This window comes from Meles meles, chromosome Y (assembly GCF_922984935.1).
Source record: "Meles meles chromosome Y, mMelMel3.1 paternal haplotype, whole genome shotgun sequence".
In the NCBI taxonomy this organism is placed as follows: Eukaryota; Metazoa; Chordata; class Mammalia; order Carnivora; family Mustelidae; genus Meles; species Meles meles.
The window spans coordinates 8,387,215-8,409,530 of record NC_060088.1 but is presented as its reverse complement, the minus strand read 5'-3'; the positions used below and the strand labels follow the sequence as shown (position 1 = coordinate 8,409,530).

The 22,316-nt window shown below is 44.0% G+C and overlaps 1 protein-coding gene across 1 annotated transcript; it reads right to left on the bottom strand.

The window, feature by feature from the left end:
• Positions 1-5,461: 5,461 nt before the first annotated feature.
• Positions 5,462-20,408, bottom strand: LOC123935833 (ubiquitin-like modifier-activating enzyme 1). Its single transcript, XM_045996640.1, has 25 exons — positions 20,292-20,408; positions 20,110-20,168; positions 19,840-20,008; positions 19,608-19,742; positions 18,479-18,585; positions 18,121-18,211; positions 17,878-18,010; positions 16,238-16,335; positions 16,008-16,154; positions 15,704-15,880; positions 15,470-15,574; positions 15,301-15,381; positions 14,814-14,969; positions 13,515-13,680; positions 13,205-13,401; positions 12,218-12,282; positions 11,799-11,994; positions 9,683-9,757; positions 9,380-9,569; positions 7,278-7,366; positions 6,981-7,073; positions 6,665-6,856; positions 6,076-6,177; positions 5,869-5,969; positions 5,462-5,722 (listed from the first exon to the last, which is right to left on the bottom strand). Exons 1-25 carry the CDS (start codon positions 20,406-20,408, stop codon positions 5,587-5,589), a joined length of 3,177 nt encoding a protein of 1,058 aa, XP_045852596.1. The 3' UTR covers positions 5,462-5,586.
• Between the last annotated feature and the right edge of the window lie 1,908 nt (positions 20,409-22,316).

Below are 22,316 nucleotides of genomic sequence, written 5' to 3'. Positions count from 1 at the left end.
ATTGTGTTACATGTCACATTGTTTAAAGCTATTCCAGAGGGAAAGGAAAAAAAATACAAATATGACAAAATATTAACGTAAGTTTAATTATTTAAATGCACGTAAATGAATGAAAGGAGGGTTTTTAAACTTTTTAAAAAATAGTTGTGATAGTGATGGTATTGTTTTGTAGGATGTACAGTCCTTTGTTTTAGAAAAATATATTGAAGAACTTAAAAATATCGTATAGTGTTCCAACTTGATTTCAATGTAATACAGTGCTATTAACCAAACTGGCCATGATTTTAAGGTTATTGAACCTCCCTGATGGATACATGGAGCTCATTGTACTATGGTTGTTGATAATAATTCTTATAAATGCCCATAATTTTTATTGTTTAAATTTACAAAAAATTATTTAATCTCTCCTCACAACATGGGGCTCAAACCCACAACCCCCAGATCAAGAGTAGCATGTTCTATCAACTGAGTCAGCCATGTGTCCCACATTGTTTTTAAAGATTTATTAACAGAGAGATACACAGTGAGAGAGGGAGCACAAGTAAGGGAGGTGGGAGAGGGAGAAGCAGCCTTCTTGTCTAGCAGGGAGCCCGGTGCATGGCACAATACCAGGCCCCAGGGATCATGACCTGAGCTGAAGGCAGACTCTTAATGAACGAGAACACCACGATGCCCAAACATTTTTTTTAATAAGTTGAGTAAAAATAATCTATGGGATGTAGGCAGGGATGGGCTAAATTTGTGATAAATGTTAAGGAAGACACTTGTTATGATGAGCACTGGGTGTTATATGTAAATGATGAATCACTAAATTCTATACCTGAAACCAGTATTACCAGATGTGTTAACTAGAATTTAAATAAGGTTCAAAAAAATAAACTTAAAAAAAGTACGTTGTGTTGCAATTTACTTATTGGTCAGAAACAGGCAAAACTTTACATCTAAACTCTAAGGATTTAGTATCCAGAAAGGAGCATCAAAAGATCTTCTGGAAAGATGGCTATGGTGTATTCCAATCCTGATGCATGAGTGTATTATCTTTATAAGAATTCTTTTTTTTTTTTTTTTGGTTCCACAGTAAATTTTATTTAGACCTTTATAAGAATTCTTCAAGCAGTACTTTTATGTTTGTTTTCATTTTTATGTTTTGAGGAATTAACAACATGGTTCACGTTTTCTTAAGAAGTAATGAGTAAGTGTCCATCATAGATAAATGGACAAAATTGGTACACAAAGGACTACTCTCCAATCTTAAACGGAAAGGAAGTTTGAACAAATGCAATTGTACAATTCCACTTATATGAGTTTGAAGTAGTCAGATTCATAGAGAGTAGAATAGTGGTTGCCAGGGACTGGAGCAAGGCCAATTTGAAGAGTACTAAAGTTCCAGATATGGATGATGGTGATGTTTGCCACAAATATGAATACAGTTAATGCCACTGAGCCACACACTTAAACATAGTTAAAATGATAAATTTATGTTACATATATTTTATCACAATTTTACTAAAAAGAAAAAAATAATGTATAATGGGTTGTTCGGAGTGCATGAAAATGTTCATAATAAAATTTTATAGTTAAAATCCAAATTTAAAAAACCCTGTATACGCTCTAGTTCCATCCACGTCGTCGCAAATGGCAAGATTTCATTTCTTTTGATGGCTGCATAGTATTCCATTGTGTATATATACCACATCTTCTTTATCCATTCATCTGTTGATGGACATCTAGGTTCTTTCCATAGTCTGGCTATTGTAGACATTGCTGCTATAAACATTCGGGTACACGTGCCCCTTCGGATCACTAGAGCGTATCATGCTTAGTGAAATAAGTCAATCGGAGAAAGACAACTATCATATGATCTCCCTGATGTGAGGACATGGAGAAGCAACATGGGGGGGTAGGAGATAGGAGAAGAATAAATGAAACAAGATGGGATTGGGAGGGAGACAAACCATAAATGACTCTTAATCTCACAAAACAAACTGGGGGTTGCTGCGGGGAGGTGGGATTGGGAGAGGGGGAGCGGGCTATGGACATTGGGGAGGGGAAGCGAACCATAAGAGACTATGGACTCTGAAAAACAACCTGAGGGTTTTGAAGGGTCAGGGGTGGGAGGTTGGGGCAACCTGAGGGTTTTGAAGGGTCAGGAGTGGGAGGTTGGGGGAACAGGTGGTGGGTAATGGAGAGGGCACGTTTTGCATGGAGCACTGGGTGTTGTGCAAAAAGAATGAATACTGTTACGCTGAAAAAATAAATAAAATGAGAAAAAAAAAAAACCCTGTATATTAAACATAATTTCCTACAACATCAAAATCAATATATGAAACCAGAAGCACCTGCTTATGCTGAGCCTGATACAATCTACAAATTGTCTGTAACAGACACATCCTCCCAGTTTCCCACTGGCCTTCTAATTCCCTAGTTTCAATCATTGTCAAGAAGGATGTGAATTTATTCCTTTAAACTGAGGACACATGTTTCATGGAATCTACAGAGATATAACTGCAACCTGAAATGAGTGTAGGAGGGAAGTCATTGTACACTTACCCATCATACACTTTTATCCCCACCCCAGACCGAACTTGGGTTTATTTGCCCATAGAAGCCTAATTGTCCCGGGAAGCAAATTAGTGAGGATGACCTCATTACTGTCAAGTCTATGTTAGGAACAAGAGAACCCACTTTCAACCCAAGTTTTGAGCACCGCATCTCCTAATGCCTGTTCATGTACAGCTTTTTCACCTCGCAAGGAATGTGTAAAAAGTTAAAAAGAATGAGTAAAGGAGGAAGTAGCAGAAGTTAGGTCAGAAGGATAAGTGGAATATGATTATCAGGTTTGGATGATTCAGCAAGGATTCTGGTAATTACATCATTAAGAAGGGAGACCATGCCAAAATTTTGAGCAAAGGACTCACCTTCACTCAGGTGTCAAAATCCAAGAGCACAATCTTTTTTTAACTTTTATTCATTTTTAAAATTTCTTACCAGTGTTCCAGAATTCATTGTTTATACACCATACGCAGTTTTCCATGCAATATGTGCCCTCCATAACACCCAACAGCAGGCTCACCCAACCTTTTAAATCTCAACCTGATCAAGCCTCTCCTGCAACCCTGAGCAGTTATCAAGATGTTGGATTTTATGTGTCAACTTAAGTGGGCCACAGGATGCCTAGAGATTTCGTTAAACATGATTTTCGGAGGTGTTTGAGAAGGTGTTTCTGGATGAGCTTACCATTTGAATTTCTAGACTAAAAGAGGCAGATTGTCTTTTTTTTTTTTTTTTTTTTTTTAAACACAGGTAGGCCTCAGCCAACTTGTCGATGACCTGAATTGAACAAAAACGCTGGGCTTAAAGAATTGGCTCAGCCTATATTCAAGCTGGGTCATGGGTCTCGCCCTGCTTTGGACTCAGACTCCAACTGGAATAACTTTCTTGCTTCTCAAGCCTTTGGACTTACACTAAACTGTTGGCCATCTAGAGTCTTGTCTTTGCAGATCTGGACTACAGAGCTTGGATTTCTCAGCCTTCACAAGTTTATGTGAATGAAGCTTGTTGATATATCTCTCCTAAGATGAGTAATAGTTGCACGTGGTCTGTCTTTTAACTAAAAAAGGATACATAATGTTTATTGAGTCTGAATTTGAAGGGCCAATTACTCTTTTGGGTGTGTTACTCTGATCAATTTGTTGGGTGGCCCAAGAAGTTGCTGGTTTTAGGAGCCCACAGCAGCAGAAAATTCTGCAACAGTTCCAGACACCCCTGCAAAGTGCTCTGTGTATGTGAGACGTACAATCTAGCAGACTCAATGGGGCTTGGTCTGTGGCAGCTAGGAATACTCTTTGGAGCCTTTGATAGGGTTGTACATGTGACCTGTAGCACAGTCCCTTAGAATGTTTTAGTAAACCCCTGCCATGCTTACTCCGCCTTTGAGAACCAGCCTTTGGTCTGTTACTGGGCATTAGCAGAGACTACCATATAGGAACTGGACCGTGGAATAATGATGGAACCTCATATGCCCATTATGAACGGGGAGTTATCTGACCCATTAGGCCATAAAGTTGGGCATGCACAGCAACATTGCATCATCAAATGGAAGTGGTATACCTGAGATCAGGCCCAAGGAAGTTGTAAAAGCACAAGGAAATTAGATGACCTCGTGGCCCAAATGCCTGTGATCCCCACTCTTGCTACACTGCCTTCTGAAAGCCTGAACTGCTTGCCGCAGGGGGTTCCTACGATCGGTTGACTGAGAAAGACTCAGGCCTGGTCTCAGACAGTTCTACGCTATACATAGACACCACCTAAAAGTAGACAGCTGCAACAGCACAGCCCCTCTCTGGCACATCCCTGGGCTGGGGGTGAAAGAAAATCCTCCAGAGGGCAGAATGTTGAACAGTCCTGGGTGAGGTTTGGGTGGTATCCTTCACCACCCAAGTGGTACCAATGAAGAAGACACAGGTATGGATGTGCCAGCAGAAGACTGTGCCTTCTGCTATGTGGAGACGTGTGTGCCTTCCATTATCTGTAGGGACAGCTGGGAGACTCCTGCTGTCAGATTTAACATACGAAACCCCCTCAGTCTCAGAAGCAAGCCCTTTCCTCAATGGTAGGAGGCCTGAAGGCTTTTGAGGAAAAGAACAAGGAGTCCTAGGGAAAGGGGTTGGGCTGGAGCAAGAAAAGCCTTTGTTCTGTTGATGTGCTCTGCAAAATAATTTCATTAGTAAGTGTATAATGTATCTTAAGGCCCTGGCATCACAGTCCAGGAGAGCTTATGGAGCCAATTTGTGGATGGTCTCCATGCATCAAGTGAGGTGGGATGGGACCATGTTCTTACAGGAAAAAAAGTTTATGGAGTAGCGAAAGTACATTCTCAAATGATAACAGTATACATAGGCACAACACGTACCATACGCCACCTTATAGACATTAAATGCCGTTATCCCTCATAACAACCCTTTATTCCTTTATTTTTTTCACACGTGGAACTGAGACACAAAGCAGTTAAGGTATGTGAGAACGCAACACACATTGGCAAGGCTTAGTATTCAGACCCACAGTCTGGGTCCAGGGTGTCTACTATATCTCAAAATAGTATGGCAGGTGGCTGGAGGTAGCAAAGATAGGATTAGAAAGTGAGTGAAATTTAACATAGGGCAAAGGAAGACCTGCTCTGTAGCCTAAAACTGCCTCTCTCTTGTTTGAGGAGGCAGGACAGGAGGAAAAGGAATCATCACACCTCATATTTATTAGATGAGCTGCACTTAATCTTCTCTGTCTCATAACCTTGGATTTGGGACCCATTCCATGTTTCTGGGATGGGACTGAACTCTTTGAATTATGTCCTGAACAAAGGTATAGGTAGCCCATCATTTCCCAGACGAAACAGGCCATGGGCCATTGCCAAAACCAGGACATGCCACATCTGCGTTAATAAGCCTTTATTAACAGTTCCAACTCTAAATAGGAGAAAGCAACCACAAAAAAAGTTCTCAACAGGATGTAAAGTTTATGTGCCTGGCCAGCACATGTTTGGGCACAACTAGAAGGCATCTGAAAGTAAACTATCTGGGGTCTGGGGAGTCAGCGGATGGTGTAGCGTACATAGGGAACCTCGACATCCTCGCCAGTATCATCGTTGCAGCACAGCTCAAGCACCAGTGCCCTCACATGGTGACCCAGCTTTCGCTTCGACACATGGCTCACAATTTCTGTCATCCTGGGGAGAGAGAGGAGAGGGTCAGGGACATAGCAAGAGAGGAGACACATATGGGGCTGAAGAAGGTAGGGAAAGCCATGACCACAAGTAGTAAGGCTCTCCACCCCACACAGGGCCTTCCTCATCCTGCCCAGTGGCCAACTCACGGCTGATCCAACCGTTCCTGGAGTTTGGTAGCTGGCATGAAAAAGGAGTACAGCATGGATACACCTTGGGACAGCATGGTAATCTCTAATTTGTGCTCTGTCTGGAGAGGGTGGGACGGAGGACAGACAACAGTGTCACAGAAAAGGAGAATACGAATCACCTGCACAATAACCAACCTCAGGTGGAGTGAGTGTAGAAAACCTCACCTTAAAGTAGTCAAGGAACTGTTTGAGAGTCATCTCTTCACCATTAGGCTGCAGCCCCTGCACCTCAAAGCGATCCCACAAGGTCCACTCTTGGTTATAGTACTGTAGGACAAACACAGGGGAGTCTAATATGGGCTAACCCAGATGATCCTAGCGTAACCACTGAACTTGAGTTTTTAAGATAGATCAATCACAACCTTCTTTCGTCCTAAGCCACCTGGGGCCCCATATCAGTGTGCAATCAAGTGATATTCTTATACTGACCAATGTGTCTACACAATAAGTCAATCCTGGTATCTTCACTATCCTTCTACTTTCTTATCTTCCCATTTAATATTATCTAACTATACAGACCTTCTTAGTACTTCTCAAATAGGCCAGTCACATTTGTACTTGGCACAATGCAAAAAAATTGTATAATGAATGGCCAAATGGTATACAGACAGTATGTACCCAAACATACAAAGAACATCATCTGCTATGAGGCAGCTGTCCATATACAGATGAACACACACCCTACCCACCACATACAGGCAGCCTCACTCACTGATGGAAATAAACAAAGTTTTCCATATAAGCAGACCCCTACCTGGTGCCGGGGTGGGGCAACGGGTTCAGAGAAGCTGAAGAAGGGCAGGGCCAAGTTCATAAAGCTGTTCTTATAAGATTCAAGCTGCCGGTGTCCCTGCACCACTTTATATAGCTCCAGACACACGAGGCCAACTATAGCTGCTGTGGTTGTGGCAATTGCGGGGATGATCTTCCCTGCAATCAGCTTGCTCTGCCAGACAGAAGATGACCAGCAGAGGCCATCATTAGAGAGGTTCAGGGTCTACAGAGGAGGATAAATGTGGGAGACTCACCCTTGGGAAAGGGTGAAAGCTTAAGCTCTATACTACCATTACCTTATGCCGGTCTGCAGGGGGAATATTATAGTTTTCTGCTCGGAGGTTGGATGCAGCCACAATGAAATCCATATGAAAGTTGGTATTATCATCCTGTTGCGAATGGGAAGAGAGGACCGGTATGGAAGAGGGAGTGAGAGGAAAACAAGGTTTCTTGGCTACTAAGGATTCAACTATATTTGCACCTCAATTACTTTGCAGACCAGCCAAAGAATCCAGCAGTCCTAGTCCCAAAGAAGCCTATGATGCCTCAGCCCGTGTTCCTACCCTGTTGACGGTCCCAACCCTCCCTAGCACCTTTTCAAAGTTGATAGGGTACATCTTGAAACCAGGGAGTTTCTCTGGGCTGGGAAGCATGGCTCTGAGCTCCTGTAGGCGGCTATCATCTGTAGGAAAAGAGGAGCATGTTAGTCCTTTTAATTCCAGGTCAGGTATGAGGAGAAAGAAGGAGATTAGAATGGGGCAGAGATTTCAGACAGACCAAGGATCTGAATAGGAGAGACACTGTGGGAAAGATCTGGGGCATCAGGGAAACATGGAGCAGAAAATACTCCACACAAGAAAGAAATATGTAGACAGGAATAGGACCATAAAGAGAGATATACAACAATGGAGATGTTGAACAAAGATAATAGCAATAATAACGGATGTAGACAGGAACATTATGCAGAACACATAAGAGGCGGAGGCAGCCCAAGGGTGCATTCACCAATGGAAGGCTAAAGAAGGCATGTGTCCACATAATGCGATATTACTCAGGTATCAAAAAGAATGAAATCTTGCCATTTGCAAGGACATGGATACAGCCAGGATGTATTATGGCTAGGGACAGAAAGATGACTACTTCAGGATTCCACCTACATGAGATACATATCTATAAGAATCCAACTTCATAGACAGAGAAGACAGAACAGCGGTTGCCAGGGCCTGGGCAGGAGATTGGGGAGTTATTTTTAGTGTGGACAGAATCTCATATTTGAAAGGTGAGAAAGTCCTGGTGAAACTTCACAACAGCATCGATATATTAAATCCTGCTAAACAGAACACTGAAAAATGGGTAACACTTGGGACTCAAGGGTGGCTCCATGTCTGCTTTTGGCTCAGGGTCCTGGGATTAAGCCCCACAGGGAGCCTCCTTCTCCCTCCCCCTCGTCTGCTACTCCCCCAGCTGAGCATGTGCACGCCCTCTCTCTGTCGAATAAATAAATTAAATCTTTTTTTTTTTAAAAGTGCTTAACGCTCTAAATCTTAGGTATTTCTATTGTATTGTAAACAAATGTAGGTTATTATACAAAGGTAGGAGATTTTAAAGAGTGCCACAGACAGAAATGGAGAAACGTGGAGGAGAGAGACAGGGAAACATGACAGAAATAGAGGGGAAGAAAATACGAGAAGCAGCGGTAGGGAAAAACAGGAAGAGGAGAGAAATGTGAACAGGATAAAATCAAAATATGAAGATGAAGAAGAATAGCAGAAATAAAAATTACATAAGGAGGATGAGCTGGAGAGAAGTACATGCAGCACTGAAAACTCTAGACAACTACACACAAAGAAATATAAGAGAGGGACAAGAGAGAGGAAGTATTTGGAAAAGAGCAGGGTGGGAACAGATATACAGAGGAAAAAATGGAAAGATATATACAGAAAATCAGGCAGATGCGAGAGGGATAGAGAAAGATGGAAGCTGGGAGTTGGAAGGTAGTTATAAATGGTTAGATGAGGAGGAAGACCGGGGCGCCTGGGTGGCTCAGTGGGTTAAGCCGCTGCCTTCGGCTCAGGTCATGATCTCAGGGTCCTGGGATCGAGTCCTACATCGGGCTCTCTGCTCAGTGGGGAGCCTGCTTCCTCCTCTCTCTCTCTGCCTGCCTCTCTGTCTACTTGTGATCTCTCTCTCTGTCAAATAAATAAATAAAAAATCTTAAAAAAAAAAAAAAGATGAGGAGGAAGACCTTGAGAGGAAATGAAGAAAGACATGGAGGTCAATAAATACACTGAAAATACATACAGATGGAAGTTGGGGATATGGATGGGGATATCAGGAAGGAACTGACCCAGAGAAGACATCAAGGCAAACTATTTGTGATTGTCTGAAAAACAGAGGAAGAAGAAAATGGAGGAAAGGAGAACAAAAATGCAAACAAACACACAGAAAGAAGATGTACAATTAATCCTGAGAGCCAGAATGGGAAAAAGAAAAATGGGAAGAGAAAGGAGGAATACATGAAAGAATTTTCTTCAATCACCCATCTTAACACTGGAGGAAACAAAGACCACAGGAAAGCATGAGTCAAACTCAGGCCCGGGAACTCAGAGCAGAGAAACCAGGACAACTAGTGTAGAAATGTGGACATAAGATAAATGGAACAGTGCCCTGAGCCAACTGGATTAAGCACCCTCACCAACAGAAGCACTGGCGTTTTGCAGCTCCCTGTCAGAGACGTGGATCTTGACACCAGACTTGGGGGTGAATTCAGGGATGTCCATAGACTGTAGAAGTATGGCCACAGCAGCTCGGTCCTGAGACCCCATCAGCCCATAGGTCTGGGCAAAGAGATTGGAAGCAGCCATCACATAATCCAGATGCAGGGGCTAGAAGGCAAGATATGAAATAGTGAGCAGATCAGTCCTCACCCTGGAACCCCAGAGGCTTTCCCAGCCACCACTTTCCACCTGATCCCAGGATACCCTAAGGAGAGACTTACATTGTTGACATCGAAGATGAGGGGGTGTGGACATCGTTTGGGCCCAGACCAGAATAGGGCTCCGGAGCTTGTAAGCTAAGTGGATAGAAAGGGTTTAGGGGAGCAGGGCCTGAGCCGTCTCAGACCCAGACGTCCCAACTCACTATCCCTGGGAGAGCATTCACTTTATGACTGATTATATATATAAATAAAATATTTTATTTATACATAAATATTTATCAGTATCTGATGAATTTTCAGGCATTATGCCAACTTAAATAACTTAATAAATACAAATTAATCCCAAACCTCCCATAAATTAGGCCATAGTTATTCACAGATGAGGATACTAAGATGTCGAGAAGAATACATGACTGTCTCTAAGGTCAAATGAAGTTGGAAAGTGAACCGTTGTACTCTCTCTCTCCCTCTTTTTTATTTTAATGATTTATTTATTTATTTTGGGGGAGGAACAGGGGGCACAGCGGAAGGTAGGAACAGTCTTAGGCTAAGTGAAATAAGTCAAGCAGAGAATGACAATTATCACATGGTTTCACTTATATGTGGAAAATAAGGAATAGCATGAATGACTTTAGGAGGAGAAGGAAAGGGAAAATGAAGGAGGTAAATAAGAGGAGGAGAGGAACCATGAGAGACTGTGGACTCTGGGAAACAAACTGAGGTTTTAGGTGGGTGATGGGTATTACAGAAGGAATGCACTGCACGGAGCACTGGGTGTTATGTTATATGCAAACAATCAGGGAACACTACATCAAAAACTAATGACGCACTGTATGGTGACTAACATAATATAATAAAAAGAGTTAAAAATAAATAAAATCTTAAAAAATTGTAAAGTTCAAAACCCAAACAACAAATAATCCAATTAAAAAATGGGCAGTACACACGAATAGGTATTTTTCCAAAGACAACATACAGATGGCCAACAGACATGAAAAGATGTTTAACACCACTCATCATCAGGGAAATGCAAATCAAAACTACAAGGAGATATCATCTCACACGCGTCAGAATGGCTAAAATCAACAACATAAGAAACAACAACTGTTGGTAAGGACGTGGAGAAAAAGGAACAGTCATGCACTGTTGGCGGAAATGCAAACTGGTGCAGTCACTGGGGAAAACAGTATGGAGTTTCCTCAGAGACTTAAAAAGGGAACTACCCTATAATCTAGCAATTGGGTATTTACCCAAAGAATACAAAAATACTCATTCACAGGGATACTTGCACCCTGATGTTTATCACAGCATTATCTACAATAACCAAATTAAGGAAACAGCCCAAAAGTCATCGAACAATAACTGCATAGATAGAAGATATGGTATATGTTTACAACAGAATATTACTTGGTCATAAAAAAGGAATGAAATCTTGCCATTTCCAATGGCCTACATAGAGACAGAGACTGTTAGGCTAATTGAATAAGTCAGAGAACGACAAGTACCATATGATTTCACACACATGTGGAATTTAGCAGATGAGCAAAGGGGGTAAAAAGAGAGAGAGAGAGAGACAACCAAGAAACAGACTCTTAACTCTAGAGAGCAAACTAATGGTTACCAGTGGTGACATGGGGAGGGGGATGGGTAAAACAGGTGATGGAGATAAAGGAGTGCACTTGTGATGAGTAGTGGGTATCATGTGGAAGTGCTGAATTACTCACTATATTATGCTCTTGAAACTAATACCACACTGTATGTTATAACTAACTGATATTAAATAAAAACTTAAAAACAAAGATTTACTCATTTTAAAGGGGGGAGAGGTAGAGGGAGAAACTTTTTTTTTTTTAAGATTTTATTTGAGTGAGAGAGAATACACAAGCAGTGGGAGTGACAGTGTGGGGGCCGGGGGAGAAGAGGACTCCCCACGGAGCATGGAGCCTGATGCAGATCTCCATCCCAGGACCCTGAGATCATGACCTGAGCTGCAGGCAAACACTTAACCGACTGAGCCACCCAGGTTCCCTAAAGTATTGACTCAGTCTTTCTTGAGGTCTTATAAAATGGTCTTGGTGTGCCTACCATAGCTGAATTAGCTGTAACAAGAACTCTCACACACTCCCTGCTTCCAAAAAATGCATTCTGCCAAATGAACTCAGCAAGTATGTAATACCTGGTCAGGTGGAAAGTTGTGCAAAAGCTGGCAAATGTTGCTGGAGTACTGAGTGTGCCAGTGGTGGTAAGCCCAGGTCACACAGTCAGCCCAGGTCCGTGGCCGCTGTAGTACCAAGCTACGCTGCACGGCTTCCAGCATTTCCAGGGGTTGGGTGCCTGCCAGGCGCAGTGTCCGTTCCATGAACATGGAGTCTCTGACAGGAATCAGAGGAAAAATGGGCAAGATTACACAGAGGCCCCAGGAGTGGGGTCAACTACATGGAGAGCTGGTCCCGACTTTCCAGTGGCAGGAGGCCTATACATTCATTAATTGATTCAGAACATGTGGCAGGTGCTGGGCCATACAGTGGATACAGTATGCTCGGCTGGCATGTATGTAGAGCAGAAGTGAGAGAACATTTGGACAGGATTACTCACGTGAGATACTGGTTGACATTTTCTGCTGGGTGCTTAAAGAGACCTTCAAACTCATCACGAGCCCACTGCAGACAAAGCAAAGACATTACATGGGGCTAAGAGACAAAATGGGCTTCTGTAGGCACTAGAAAGATCATCCGTTTGGATGCTTGGGTGGCTCAGTCAGTTGAGCTTCTGCCTTTGGCTCAGGTCATGATACCAGAGTCCTGGGATCAAGTCCCACACCAGGTTCTCTGCTCAGCGGGGAGATGCTTCTCCCTTTGCCTGCTCTCTCTCTGACAAATAATTAAGTAAAATATATATATAAAAAAGACAGACCATCAGTGAATGAAACAATTAGGAACAACATGGTGGCCACAAGAGAACAAAGGAAGAAAGCCCCTTAAAAGGGGCTCCTCAAACTTCCAAGAATCATAATACCTAATTAATACATAATACATAATATAGTGGTCATCCTTGGGTTCAAGGAACACAAATTGAGTTAGGTTCTGGGTATTGGTTAAATAGGTATGTTTACTTTGTCCATTTAGACAATACGTACACTGTTGTGTATGTACGTTATACACAGAGAATTACCCTGACATGCCAATTCTTAAACATATTTGGTGCAATAGGAAGGGAAATCCAAAAATGGGCTAAATATTATAAGTAATAACGTAAATAGCAGAGATAATGCTAAGAATTTAGTTTTTAGCCAGAATATAATCTGTTTATATAAGATCACACTTTCTTTTCTCAAATAGAAGTTCCGTAAAATACATTACATATTATATGAATACCCATCTCTGGGTCTACAAACTAAACATTTTTAAGTTAAATGAATCATTTAGTAAGGCTTAGACTGAAGGGTGTAAAACGAGAGAAAGAGATTTGAAGAAAAGGTACATGTTACACTGGCACTTACATCACCTGAATGACAAGTCAGGTGGCTGAGAGGCTGTTAGGTGCCTGTCCCTTCCACCTCTCCCTCCCTCCAAAAGTGATCACCTGCAGTGTGTGTTCGATGGCATTGGGGAAGTTCTTCAGGGTCCAGATGGGGATGGACTTCTCAGGAGGGTCCTGGCTGGAGCTGTACGACTCTGTCAGGAAGGGGATAACCACCTGCACGCTGCCCTTGGTGCCCAGTGTGCCTGACTCCAGCAGTGGTTTACGGTAGTACACACAGCGGCAGTCCATGTACATGCCTGTGGGAAGATGACAGGGGGTGATAACATTAGGATGGGACAGGAGGACAGATACACCCCCAGACACACACATATTACTCTGCCCTTGTCCTCACCCCTGACCCCAAACTCACGAGCATCCATATTGTCCAGGGCGCTGGCAATACCATCAAGGTTCTGGAAGAAGCTGTCGTCATAGATATGCTCTGTGTCAGGGCCAACACGATTCTGATGGCTCATTACCCGGATGTACGGATTTATCTGGCGCACAGCTGCAGCAGCTGTTTCAGATTTCAGTTTCTGGGTAGGGGTGGAGGAGGAGCTGTCATTCATATGTTCACCCTATAAACCTTTAGAGAGTTGTTCTGACAACTGGTTTATCTAATGGTGGGCAAGATCTACACTCTGAGTTCAGTAGGCTCCCTTCTTTAGCAGCAGCCTGACAAGTGTCACATGGCTGAGGCTGTGACAAGGGGAAGCAGAAAAGGAACAAAAAGCCAAGTAGGAGAAAACGGATCAGATATCGGCAACATTCATTGTTTTTTGACTTAACAGCATCCAGAGTTGGGAAGCCATTACCCAAATAAAGCCAAGGTCCTTGTAAAAATATATACAGTATCCTCTGAAGGCCCGAGTCAGTCAGGTCACATTCTTCTTTTGCTCAAAATCCTCCACTAGCTTCCGCTTTCACTTAGGGTATGAGTTGGCCCATATTACTTCTACAACCTCATCTCCTACCACGGTCCCTTCTGAATGACCTCTCTGTTCCTTACACAATGAGCGATATTCCAACATCAGAATATCGCTCAGGCTGTTACCTTTACCCAATACACTCCTTCTCACTCTTCTCTATCATCCAAGTCTTGAGGAAATGCGACCCTTCCACTGAGGACTTCCTTTACCACACTGCAAACCACTCTCCATGGCACTTCCCTCTCATCCTGGTTTTTCATGTTTCCTGTTATTTTTCACCTTATTAACATCAGCTGTGTACTTGGCTATTGTAAATTACTGTTTATTCAACCATCTTCAAATATAAGGATCATATAAGGAGCATCTGCTATGTGGGGCTACAGTAACCAATATTTCCTGTATTAGAAAACTTAAACTACATCAAAAACTAATGACAGAAATAACACAGAAGACTTCTCATATTGACCCTTTTACATACCTGGCATCCACAGCACTATATTAGCAGCTCCCGACAATTGAGGGAGAAAAAAAAAGTGGGGTAGGTATAAAATGATGAATGAAATGAAAAGACATGGTAAGTATACAAATATCTGCTGAAAGAATGAATGGTAGGAAAAAAGAGAGAAGGGAAAAGCAGAAAGAAAGAGGCAAAAAGACCTGAGCCATTACGATTAAGGACAAGAAATATAGGAGAAAAGAGAGAGAAGCAGCTCATCCATTTACCAGGTGTAACTACTCACCGTGACATCCCAGGGCCGGAACAAAAACTGTCGATTGAGATTGGACTTCTCAATGGCGTCCATGTCTGTAACAGTGATTGCCCCATTCTCCCCACAGCCTAGACCAATCATGGCAAAGTTCTTGAGGAGTTCACAGCCAATGGCCCCTGCACCTACCTGAGAGGTTGCCAAGAAGAGAGACACAAAGAATGAAAGCAAAGAAATGAAAATTGTTAGTCTTAACTTCCCCTGAAGAGACCAACAGTAGGTAAGTGGGTCTAGTATTACATATTCAAATCCGAGAGCCATAAACACCCACTGTCATCTAGGAAAGGAGGCCAATGAAGGCACATTATCAGGCTTTCCTATGTATGGAGAAAATGGAGAAAGGGAGGAGATGAGGGCCAAAATAATCCAATTACCCTCCCTTGTGAGGCAGGAGACTCTAGAACAGATTGGCCAGAGGCAAGTAAAGATGATGTAGCTGGTGCACCGTGGCATCACTCACCAAGAAGTAATTTTGCTTGCCCAGCTTCTCTTGCAGGTCTGAGCCAAATACAGCCACCTGCCCATCATAACGGTTTTGGCACTGTGTCACGTGAAGAAAGGAGGATCAGAGACGAGTTGCCTTGCAGAGACCCAAAATAATACCTGCCCCATGAGGCCCCCTCACATACCGGGCGACATCTGTCCTCTGTGAGGGTCTGTTTGTCCTCAGGGAGACACTCAAGTGCATCAAAGTACAACCACTGCATGATAGGCATAAACTTCCCAGAGCAGGCCTGGGGAGATAGTAAGGAATGGGAGGTCATCAGTGCTTTGTGAGAATCGGATCTAGATGGACAGCCAGTGAGGGAATCAGGAAGGCACCTGGCCTGTCCTCAGCTCTGCCCTTCTTTACGCACACTGACCTTCATAATTTCCTGGGCAGCTATGCCCCCAATAAAGGCGTTTATGGGTGCCAGATCCCCAGCAGCCACATATGCGAGTTTTCGCATGAGGTCTTCATCCAGGGAGTCCTGCTGCACCACTGGCAGGGCTTGGGCATTCACAGCCTGGGCTAAGGCCACCAGAGCTGTAGCATCCTCCTGGAAAGGCAAACAGGGCAAGAGAGGACCAGTCAGGCCAACTGTGGGAACAGAGAGGAAAACAGTAGAGAGGAGAGCAGGTGAGGCTTTGGGCCAAAGACGCCGGCTGGCTTGCCCACTCATCTACCTCATTGTGGGGCCGAGGAGACCGGCCATGCTGAGCACAGAAGCGGTGCAGGGCCTGGAAGCCAATGTGCAGCTGACCAGGGCGAGAAAACTTGGCAAAATCCGTTATCACAAAGTCTGGCTCTGCCAGTGAGGCTAGCAAGGATTTCTGTGAAGAGTGGGATATCAGCACCAGAGAAGTGAAAATCCTAGAGGTGTAGAACCCTATAGCCCACCTCCACACATACTTACAAAGCTGATCTTCTTAGGTACTTTAACCTGACTGACAATGCCTCCCCGGGTATACTCAGAGAAGCTAGAAGTGTCACAGATACTAAAGGTATAGGGACCTAAGGGGGTAAAGAACAGAGTGTCTGTTACTTCAACCATCAATCCTCCTGCCCCACCAGAGAATCAATAGCATCATCAAAACAAGAAAGAAAAATTCATCTTGACCCCATTCTACACTAAAAAAAAAAAAACTATTCAAAATACAACAGGGAGGGAAAACAAACAAACACAAAATAAGTCAAGTAGTTTAATATGCATCTAATTGGAGTTGTGGGAAGTCTCAGAGGACAAGGAGGGAAGGGAGCATTTGGGAGGGAAGGGAAGGAGAGGAAAGAAGAAAGAGTAACATTTTGAAAAAAAATTATGGCCAGAATTTTCCAAACCTGATACAACTATATACCCAGAAATAATATAGTTCAATAAACACAAACAAAAGAATCTGGAGAAAACTGCACTAAGGTACATTGTCATGGTCACATACATTGTTTATAGTCAGTGGTAGAGAAAACAAGCACATTACAAACATAAAGAACAAGGAAGAGAATGAAAGGATACTTCTGGTGGAAAACAATGGAAATAAGAAAATACAGCAACATCTTTTAAATAGAAAAGAAAAAAAAAACAACAACAACTAACAATCAGAATTCTAAAGTCCACAAAAATGTCTTTCAAAAATATAGGCAAAATAAAATACAAGTCACTAAAAGACTTAAAAAACTGAAAGAACTTAAAAGACTTAAAAAACTAAAAGAATTACCACCAGCAAATCCAATGAGTACAACAAGTGGTAAAAGGCATCCTTCAGGTAGAAAGAAAACTATACTAGATGTAAATCCGGATTGACGAAAAACAAAACAACACAATAAAATGCATTAAAAAACATAATTTGCATACATAAAACAAAAATGCATTAAAAAACATACTTTCTTAATTCTTTCAAGTCTCTTTAAAAAAAAAGATTTTATTTATTTATTTGACAGAGAAAAAGATCACAAGTAGGCAGAGAGGCAGGCGGGGGGGGGGGGGGGAAGCAGGCTCCCTGCTGAGCAGAGAACCCAAATGGGGCTCAATACCAGGACCCTGATCATGACCTGAACCAAAGGCAGAACCAAAGGCTTAACCCTCTGAGCCATGCAGGCATCCCTCAAGGACCTTTTAAACAATAGCTTTTAAATCCAAGCTAACATATTGAGACGTTTATGAGAGACATAAAATATACATGGGGAACCAGGAACTGGGAATATCCTGTTTTAAGGCTGTTTTTTTTAATACATGAGGTGACAAAGTGTTACTTAGAGACTATACACTAAATATACATGAAGTTCTGTATTATAAATTCTAATGCAAATAAACAGAAAGAGATATAGTGAACAACTAAGCAGGAAGTAAAATCGAACACGAGTAGCATAAACTTATGCCTCTATAGTTCAGTTCACATCTATTTGGTAAGGTCCCATGGACACATCTCTCCTAAGTCTCAGCTCAGGTCGAAAGGCCTTTGGTCTTCTTGGCCTTTGGTCTAATTCATGTTACAGTTATGTGTCACATTTTGGCTTCTGGATCAGCCCACAGAACTCCCTTTGGCCCCAGCCTTGACATACCCAAGACTTTGATCTCTATGGGGTAGATGTCATTGAGTTCATTCATGCCCTGGACTTCTGTGAAGGAGACAAAGTCACCGCTCTCAAATCCATGCCGGGCCTCATCTAGGCAGGTGACAACACCTGGGCTATCCTAATTAAAAGAAAAGTAAACCTCAGGGGTAGGCTCAGGGTACCATCAGGAGACAGGGAGAATTATGGTTGCCCACTGCCAGCCAGAACCCTCGGGGTTGATCTTCTTACCTTCGTAACCATAGATACCATAGCACTGAGAGGCTGCTCCCCATTGGAATCTGTAAGGATCATTTCCTCTCCAAAGTCACAGAACAACTGCCTGTAGGAGACAACAGGGCTAGAGCCTAAAACCCATGCATCCAAGTACTCTATGTTTCCTTCAAGATGCAGTGAGTAACTGCTAAGCAAACTCAGCCCCTTTCTTCTGGCGATGAGACGGCACTCATGCCAAAGAGGGAAAGCTAAAATATACAGAATCAAAACCTAGGCTTGGGTTGGCTGGTAGTAGTATGAGTTCAAGTGGGAGCAAAAGGATCTTGCCTGGGCCTGGCAGGTGCTTGGGAGAAAGTGAGAGGCAGGCACTCACCCAAACAGGCCACGTGTGTCTGCCACGACCAGCTTGATTCCATGGCTATGGCAGAACTCACCCACCTGCAGCTGGTCCTCCAAGGGAGTGTTGGTGAGGACCACCACCTATACAGAGAAGGAGGCTCAGACACAAGGCTTGGCAGTGGGGTGCCGGAGAGGTAAGAAAATAAAGGAGAAATGCAGACTGGGGTGGGTGAAGTGTCACGCAGTCCAGCACTGGTCGGATATCAGGATTTAAACTCTGCTGGCTCAGGCTTCTTCTATTTATAGAAACTGTCTGATCAGGCTGTCCTGCTGCACCACTGGCAGGGCTCGGGCATTCAGTGAGAGCAAGCTCACTGAAGAGAAACAGGAATCCCCAGACTCAGATAAGAAAAGTAATGAGGTCCTGAAAAGACGAACAAACTCTTTTATTTGACAAACACCAATCCCTGCCTTCCTATGAACTATGAGTATTAGGGGAGACAAAAAAAAAAAAAAAAAAAGAATCATACTCTGTTGCCAAATTCTGAGTTTATGCCCCAATATTCCACCCTCACTTGCTTCAATTCAAAAATAAATGAAACACCTGCCCATCTGGTCTGTGGGGATTTGTGTCTGTTGTTCCCTAATCATATACCAGGAATTCCACTATGCCTTTCCTCTGGGAAACCCTACACAAGTATATCAGTACCCACAGTACCCTCTTTCCAGTCTAGCTGTTTAACAAACACACATTTGGAACTTCCATTGTGCCAACTGCTCTTCTAAGAATTTAACCATCACAAAAACTTTGAAGTCATTATTGCTATTATTTCTATTCTGCAGATAAAAAATAAAGGCAGGTAAACTAAGTTACTTGTTCACTGGGAGACAACTGCAAGAGCGAGATACCCACCCCCCAAGGTAGTCTGGCTTCAGAGTTCAATGTTCACTAACACTGCATCACAGTACTTGGCCCTACCCTCCCTTCAGAAAAGCTGTGAGATCCCCCCAGGACAAAGTCCGGAACCCAATTCCTCCCTACATCCCTGAGATCGCCCCCAACGAACCTAAACACTGGGACAGTCTATTTAGTAACTCCTCAAATGACCAAGCAGAAATAGAATCTGAGAAAATTAGGCAAGAAGCACGATGCAGCAAGGTACCTGGAAACCACTAAGGAAGTCCTCAGTGAGGGTACCAGTAAAAGCGGTGACTGGCACATAGCTGTTGAGCTCAGCAAGGCGGGGCTGTGATACCTCAGCCCGGTTTTTACCAATGTCCTCCTCCCGCAGGTAGAACTACAACAGGGTATAGGAAGAGAAGTAAATGTAAAGCTCAAGGGGGGGGGGTGGTATCTTGGCAAAGGTAGTAAAGGAGCCAGGAAGAGGAAGGTACCTGGGAGGAGAGGTCAGCCCATTGGGCAGTGCCCTGGTCGTGCAGGGTGACAGCTTTGACCCCACCAAGGATGATATTCTTGGCAATTTCCACCCCTAGGCCCCGGAGGCCTGATACCAGTACACTGGATGACTGGAGATGCTTCATTGCCTCATGGCCAAGTACATACCTGCCAGGTTGGGAAAGAGTCTGGGTCAGGACTTGACGGAATCAATACCATCTTTTCTGTGCCCCTTCCCACTCCACATCCCCATACTTAGCCAGACTTACAGCTGTCGGGAGTAAAGACCCTCATCTATGTCTGTTTCCCTCTCTTTTTTTGGCATTCCCTAGGAATGAAGAGGGGAAAACACGTTCCAGGGCTTAGCAAGAAAGGAACTTAAATAGTTAACAAACTGCACTCTCTTACACCCTGCACCCCACCTATGAGTCTTTAAGGAGAAGATACTCACGTTGGTCGGTCCCGAGGGCACGTTAAACATTGCTGAACAGGTAGAAGGGCAATCACAACTTGGTTTTGGATCAGGCCCAGGCACACAGCGTTTCTTGGAGAGTGGCGAGCTGGACATCTGAAAGAAAAGGGCTAGAGGTGAGCCCTCTGTGGTGGGTAGCCTTTCTTGTTGGTGGCAAGTTTGGAGGAGGGAAGGCCTTAACTACTAGCAGTGCTTTTTAAAGAAGAGAAAGATAAAGAAGAGATGCTACATGTTGGGGTTGCTGTGAGGAAGTGAAAAGAGGAGGTTAAGCTCAGATGCAGCTGCAGGGTGGATGGTAAGAGAGTGCCAGTTTAACTCTTTAAGCTCCATTCCTGCTAACCTCTGGAATGCCTCCCTCACTTCCCATTCCAAGGGAATGCAAAAAAAAAAAAAAAAAAAAGAAAGAAAGAAAGAAAGACAGACAGACAAGACGGTTCAGGCCGAAAGGACTGAGAAGAGGCTCGCTAGAATCTGAAGTTCTCTGGTCAGTCGGTAACTCTGAGCGCACACAGTCAGTAGATGCTGGGAGAGCACTCTACTCTGGTGGAAATCATGGGGAAGGGGATATCTGATAATGGTAAGGAATCCCACGAAGCAGAAAGCAGAAGGTGAGGGCACCTGAGGGAACACCTGAAAGGCTCTCAGGGAAGACTACAATGTGTGACGTGGAGTCAAGGGACACTGAGTGAAGCTACGGCAGCTGTTGACTTTTGAATTCACAGACAGGCCTCGGATGAGGCTGGGAAGACTTGTACCGGACAGAGGTGGTTAGGACCCAAATCGATAGGGGCAGATACTTATGGAAGTGAGGGCGGCACTGGGAGAATCCTCTGATGGAGGACAGCTTTGTGCAAACAGTTCCTGTGTGATGTTCGCCAGTGACGAGGCTCGCAGGGAAGATAGATCAGGGTTATCTGGAAAGAATGCTGGGACCACAAAGAAAGAGACTCTTCAAAAGTAGATACGGAGGGCTTGTCACTGAAGGGCAATGCGGGGCCCAAAGGAGTTTCTCATGGAAGAGGCTAAGGTCTTGAGGAGTTAGGGGAGGTGGGCCATTAATTACAAATGCTGGGTCTAGAAGGGGATGCAGAAAGAAAGACGTCTTTAGGACTGGGTAGTGAAGTCGAACGTAGAAACAAAGCAACAAATATCTGAATAGAAACGCTGGATCCGGAGGATCTCTGGCAGAAGAAGCTATGATGAGAGATGTGAGGAAGAAGTCTCTGACAGAGCGCCAGGCCTAGATGCTCTGCATAGTCTGGTCCGTGTTTTTAGCTTTGCAAGGTGACCAGGAAGACGATGTCAGCAAGCGATGGGCCGTCTGAAAACAAAGTTCCTCAAAAACCTTTTCTGGGGGAAATGGAAGTCAAATAGAACTTCCGAGACCACGGTCTGGTCCCCTTGGAGGCTGTGAGAAGTGCTGGCAGACGAATGGATAATTTTGGTTTAAAATCCTTGATGGCATATGTTCGCTAGGTACGTTCAAACTGCTGACTTTAGCCGCTCTGTCTGCAAAGGAATGAGATTTGTGCCTAGGTACGTTTGACCTGAAACTTACTTAAAAGCTGGTACGGGGCCTTGGGAAACACTAGGTCACATTCTTAAAAACAAACGTGGGGCCCGCCCCAGGATCAGCCCATAGGCTGCCGCCACAGAGACCCAGCTCAGGCCCCAGCAAAGTCCCAGAGCATCACGCCCCGGGCCAGGGAGGCGCCTTCACTGACCCTTAGTTACCAGCGCTGCGTCCACGGATCGCCCCGCCGCCCACTCCTCACGCAGCCAAAGCAAGCCCAGCAGCCGCCCTCCTTGTCCTCCTCCGTCCCCGCGGACTGGCTAGCGGAGAGTCACACTGCCACAGCCTTCCCCCTCTCCTGGCAGTCCCTTCCACGAACGAGGCCTCCTTTACCTCAACCGCCGAAACAAGATGGCAGCCGCGGAGCCCGAGGTTGAAAAGAGTCGTTTGGTGCTACTCCCGTCGCGCCTCATTGTGAATCACGTATGACG

What these genes read in the sequence shown, in the direction of transcription:
- LOC123935833 (XM_045996640.1), bottom strand. Translation starts at nt 20,408, where the DNA reads ATGTCCAGCTCGCCACTCTCCAAGAAACGCTGTGTGCCTGGGCCTGAT. An exon ending in CAGAGGACAGATGTCGCCCG is followed by an intron (nt 15,382 to 15,469) that starts GTATGTGAGGGG and finishes CACGTGACACAG; the next exon opens with TGCCAAAACCGTTATGATGG. An exon ending in ACCCTATCAACTTTGAAAAG is followed by an intron (nt 7,074 to 7,277) that starts GTGCTAGGGAGG and finishes CATTCGCAACAG; the next exon opens with GATGATAATACCAACTTTCA.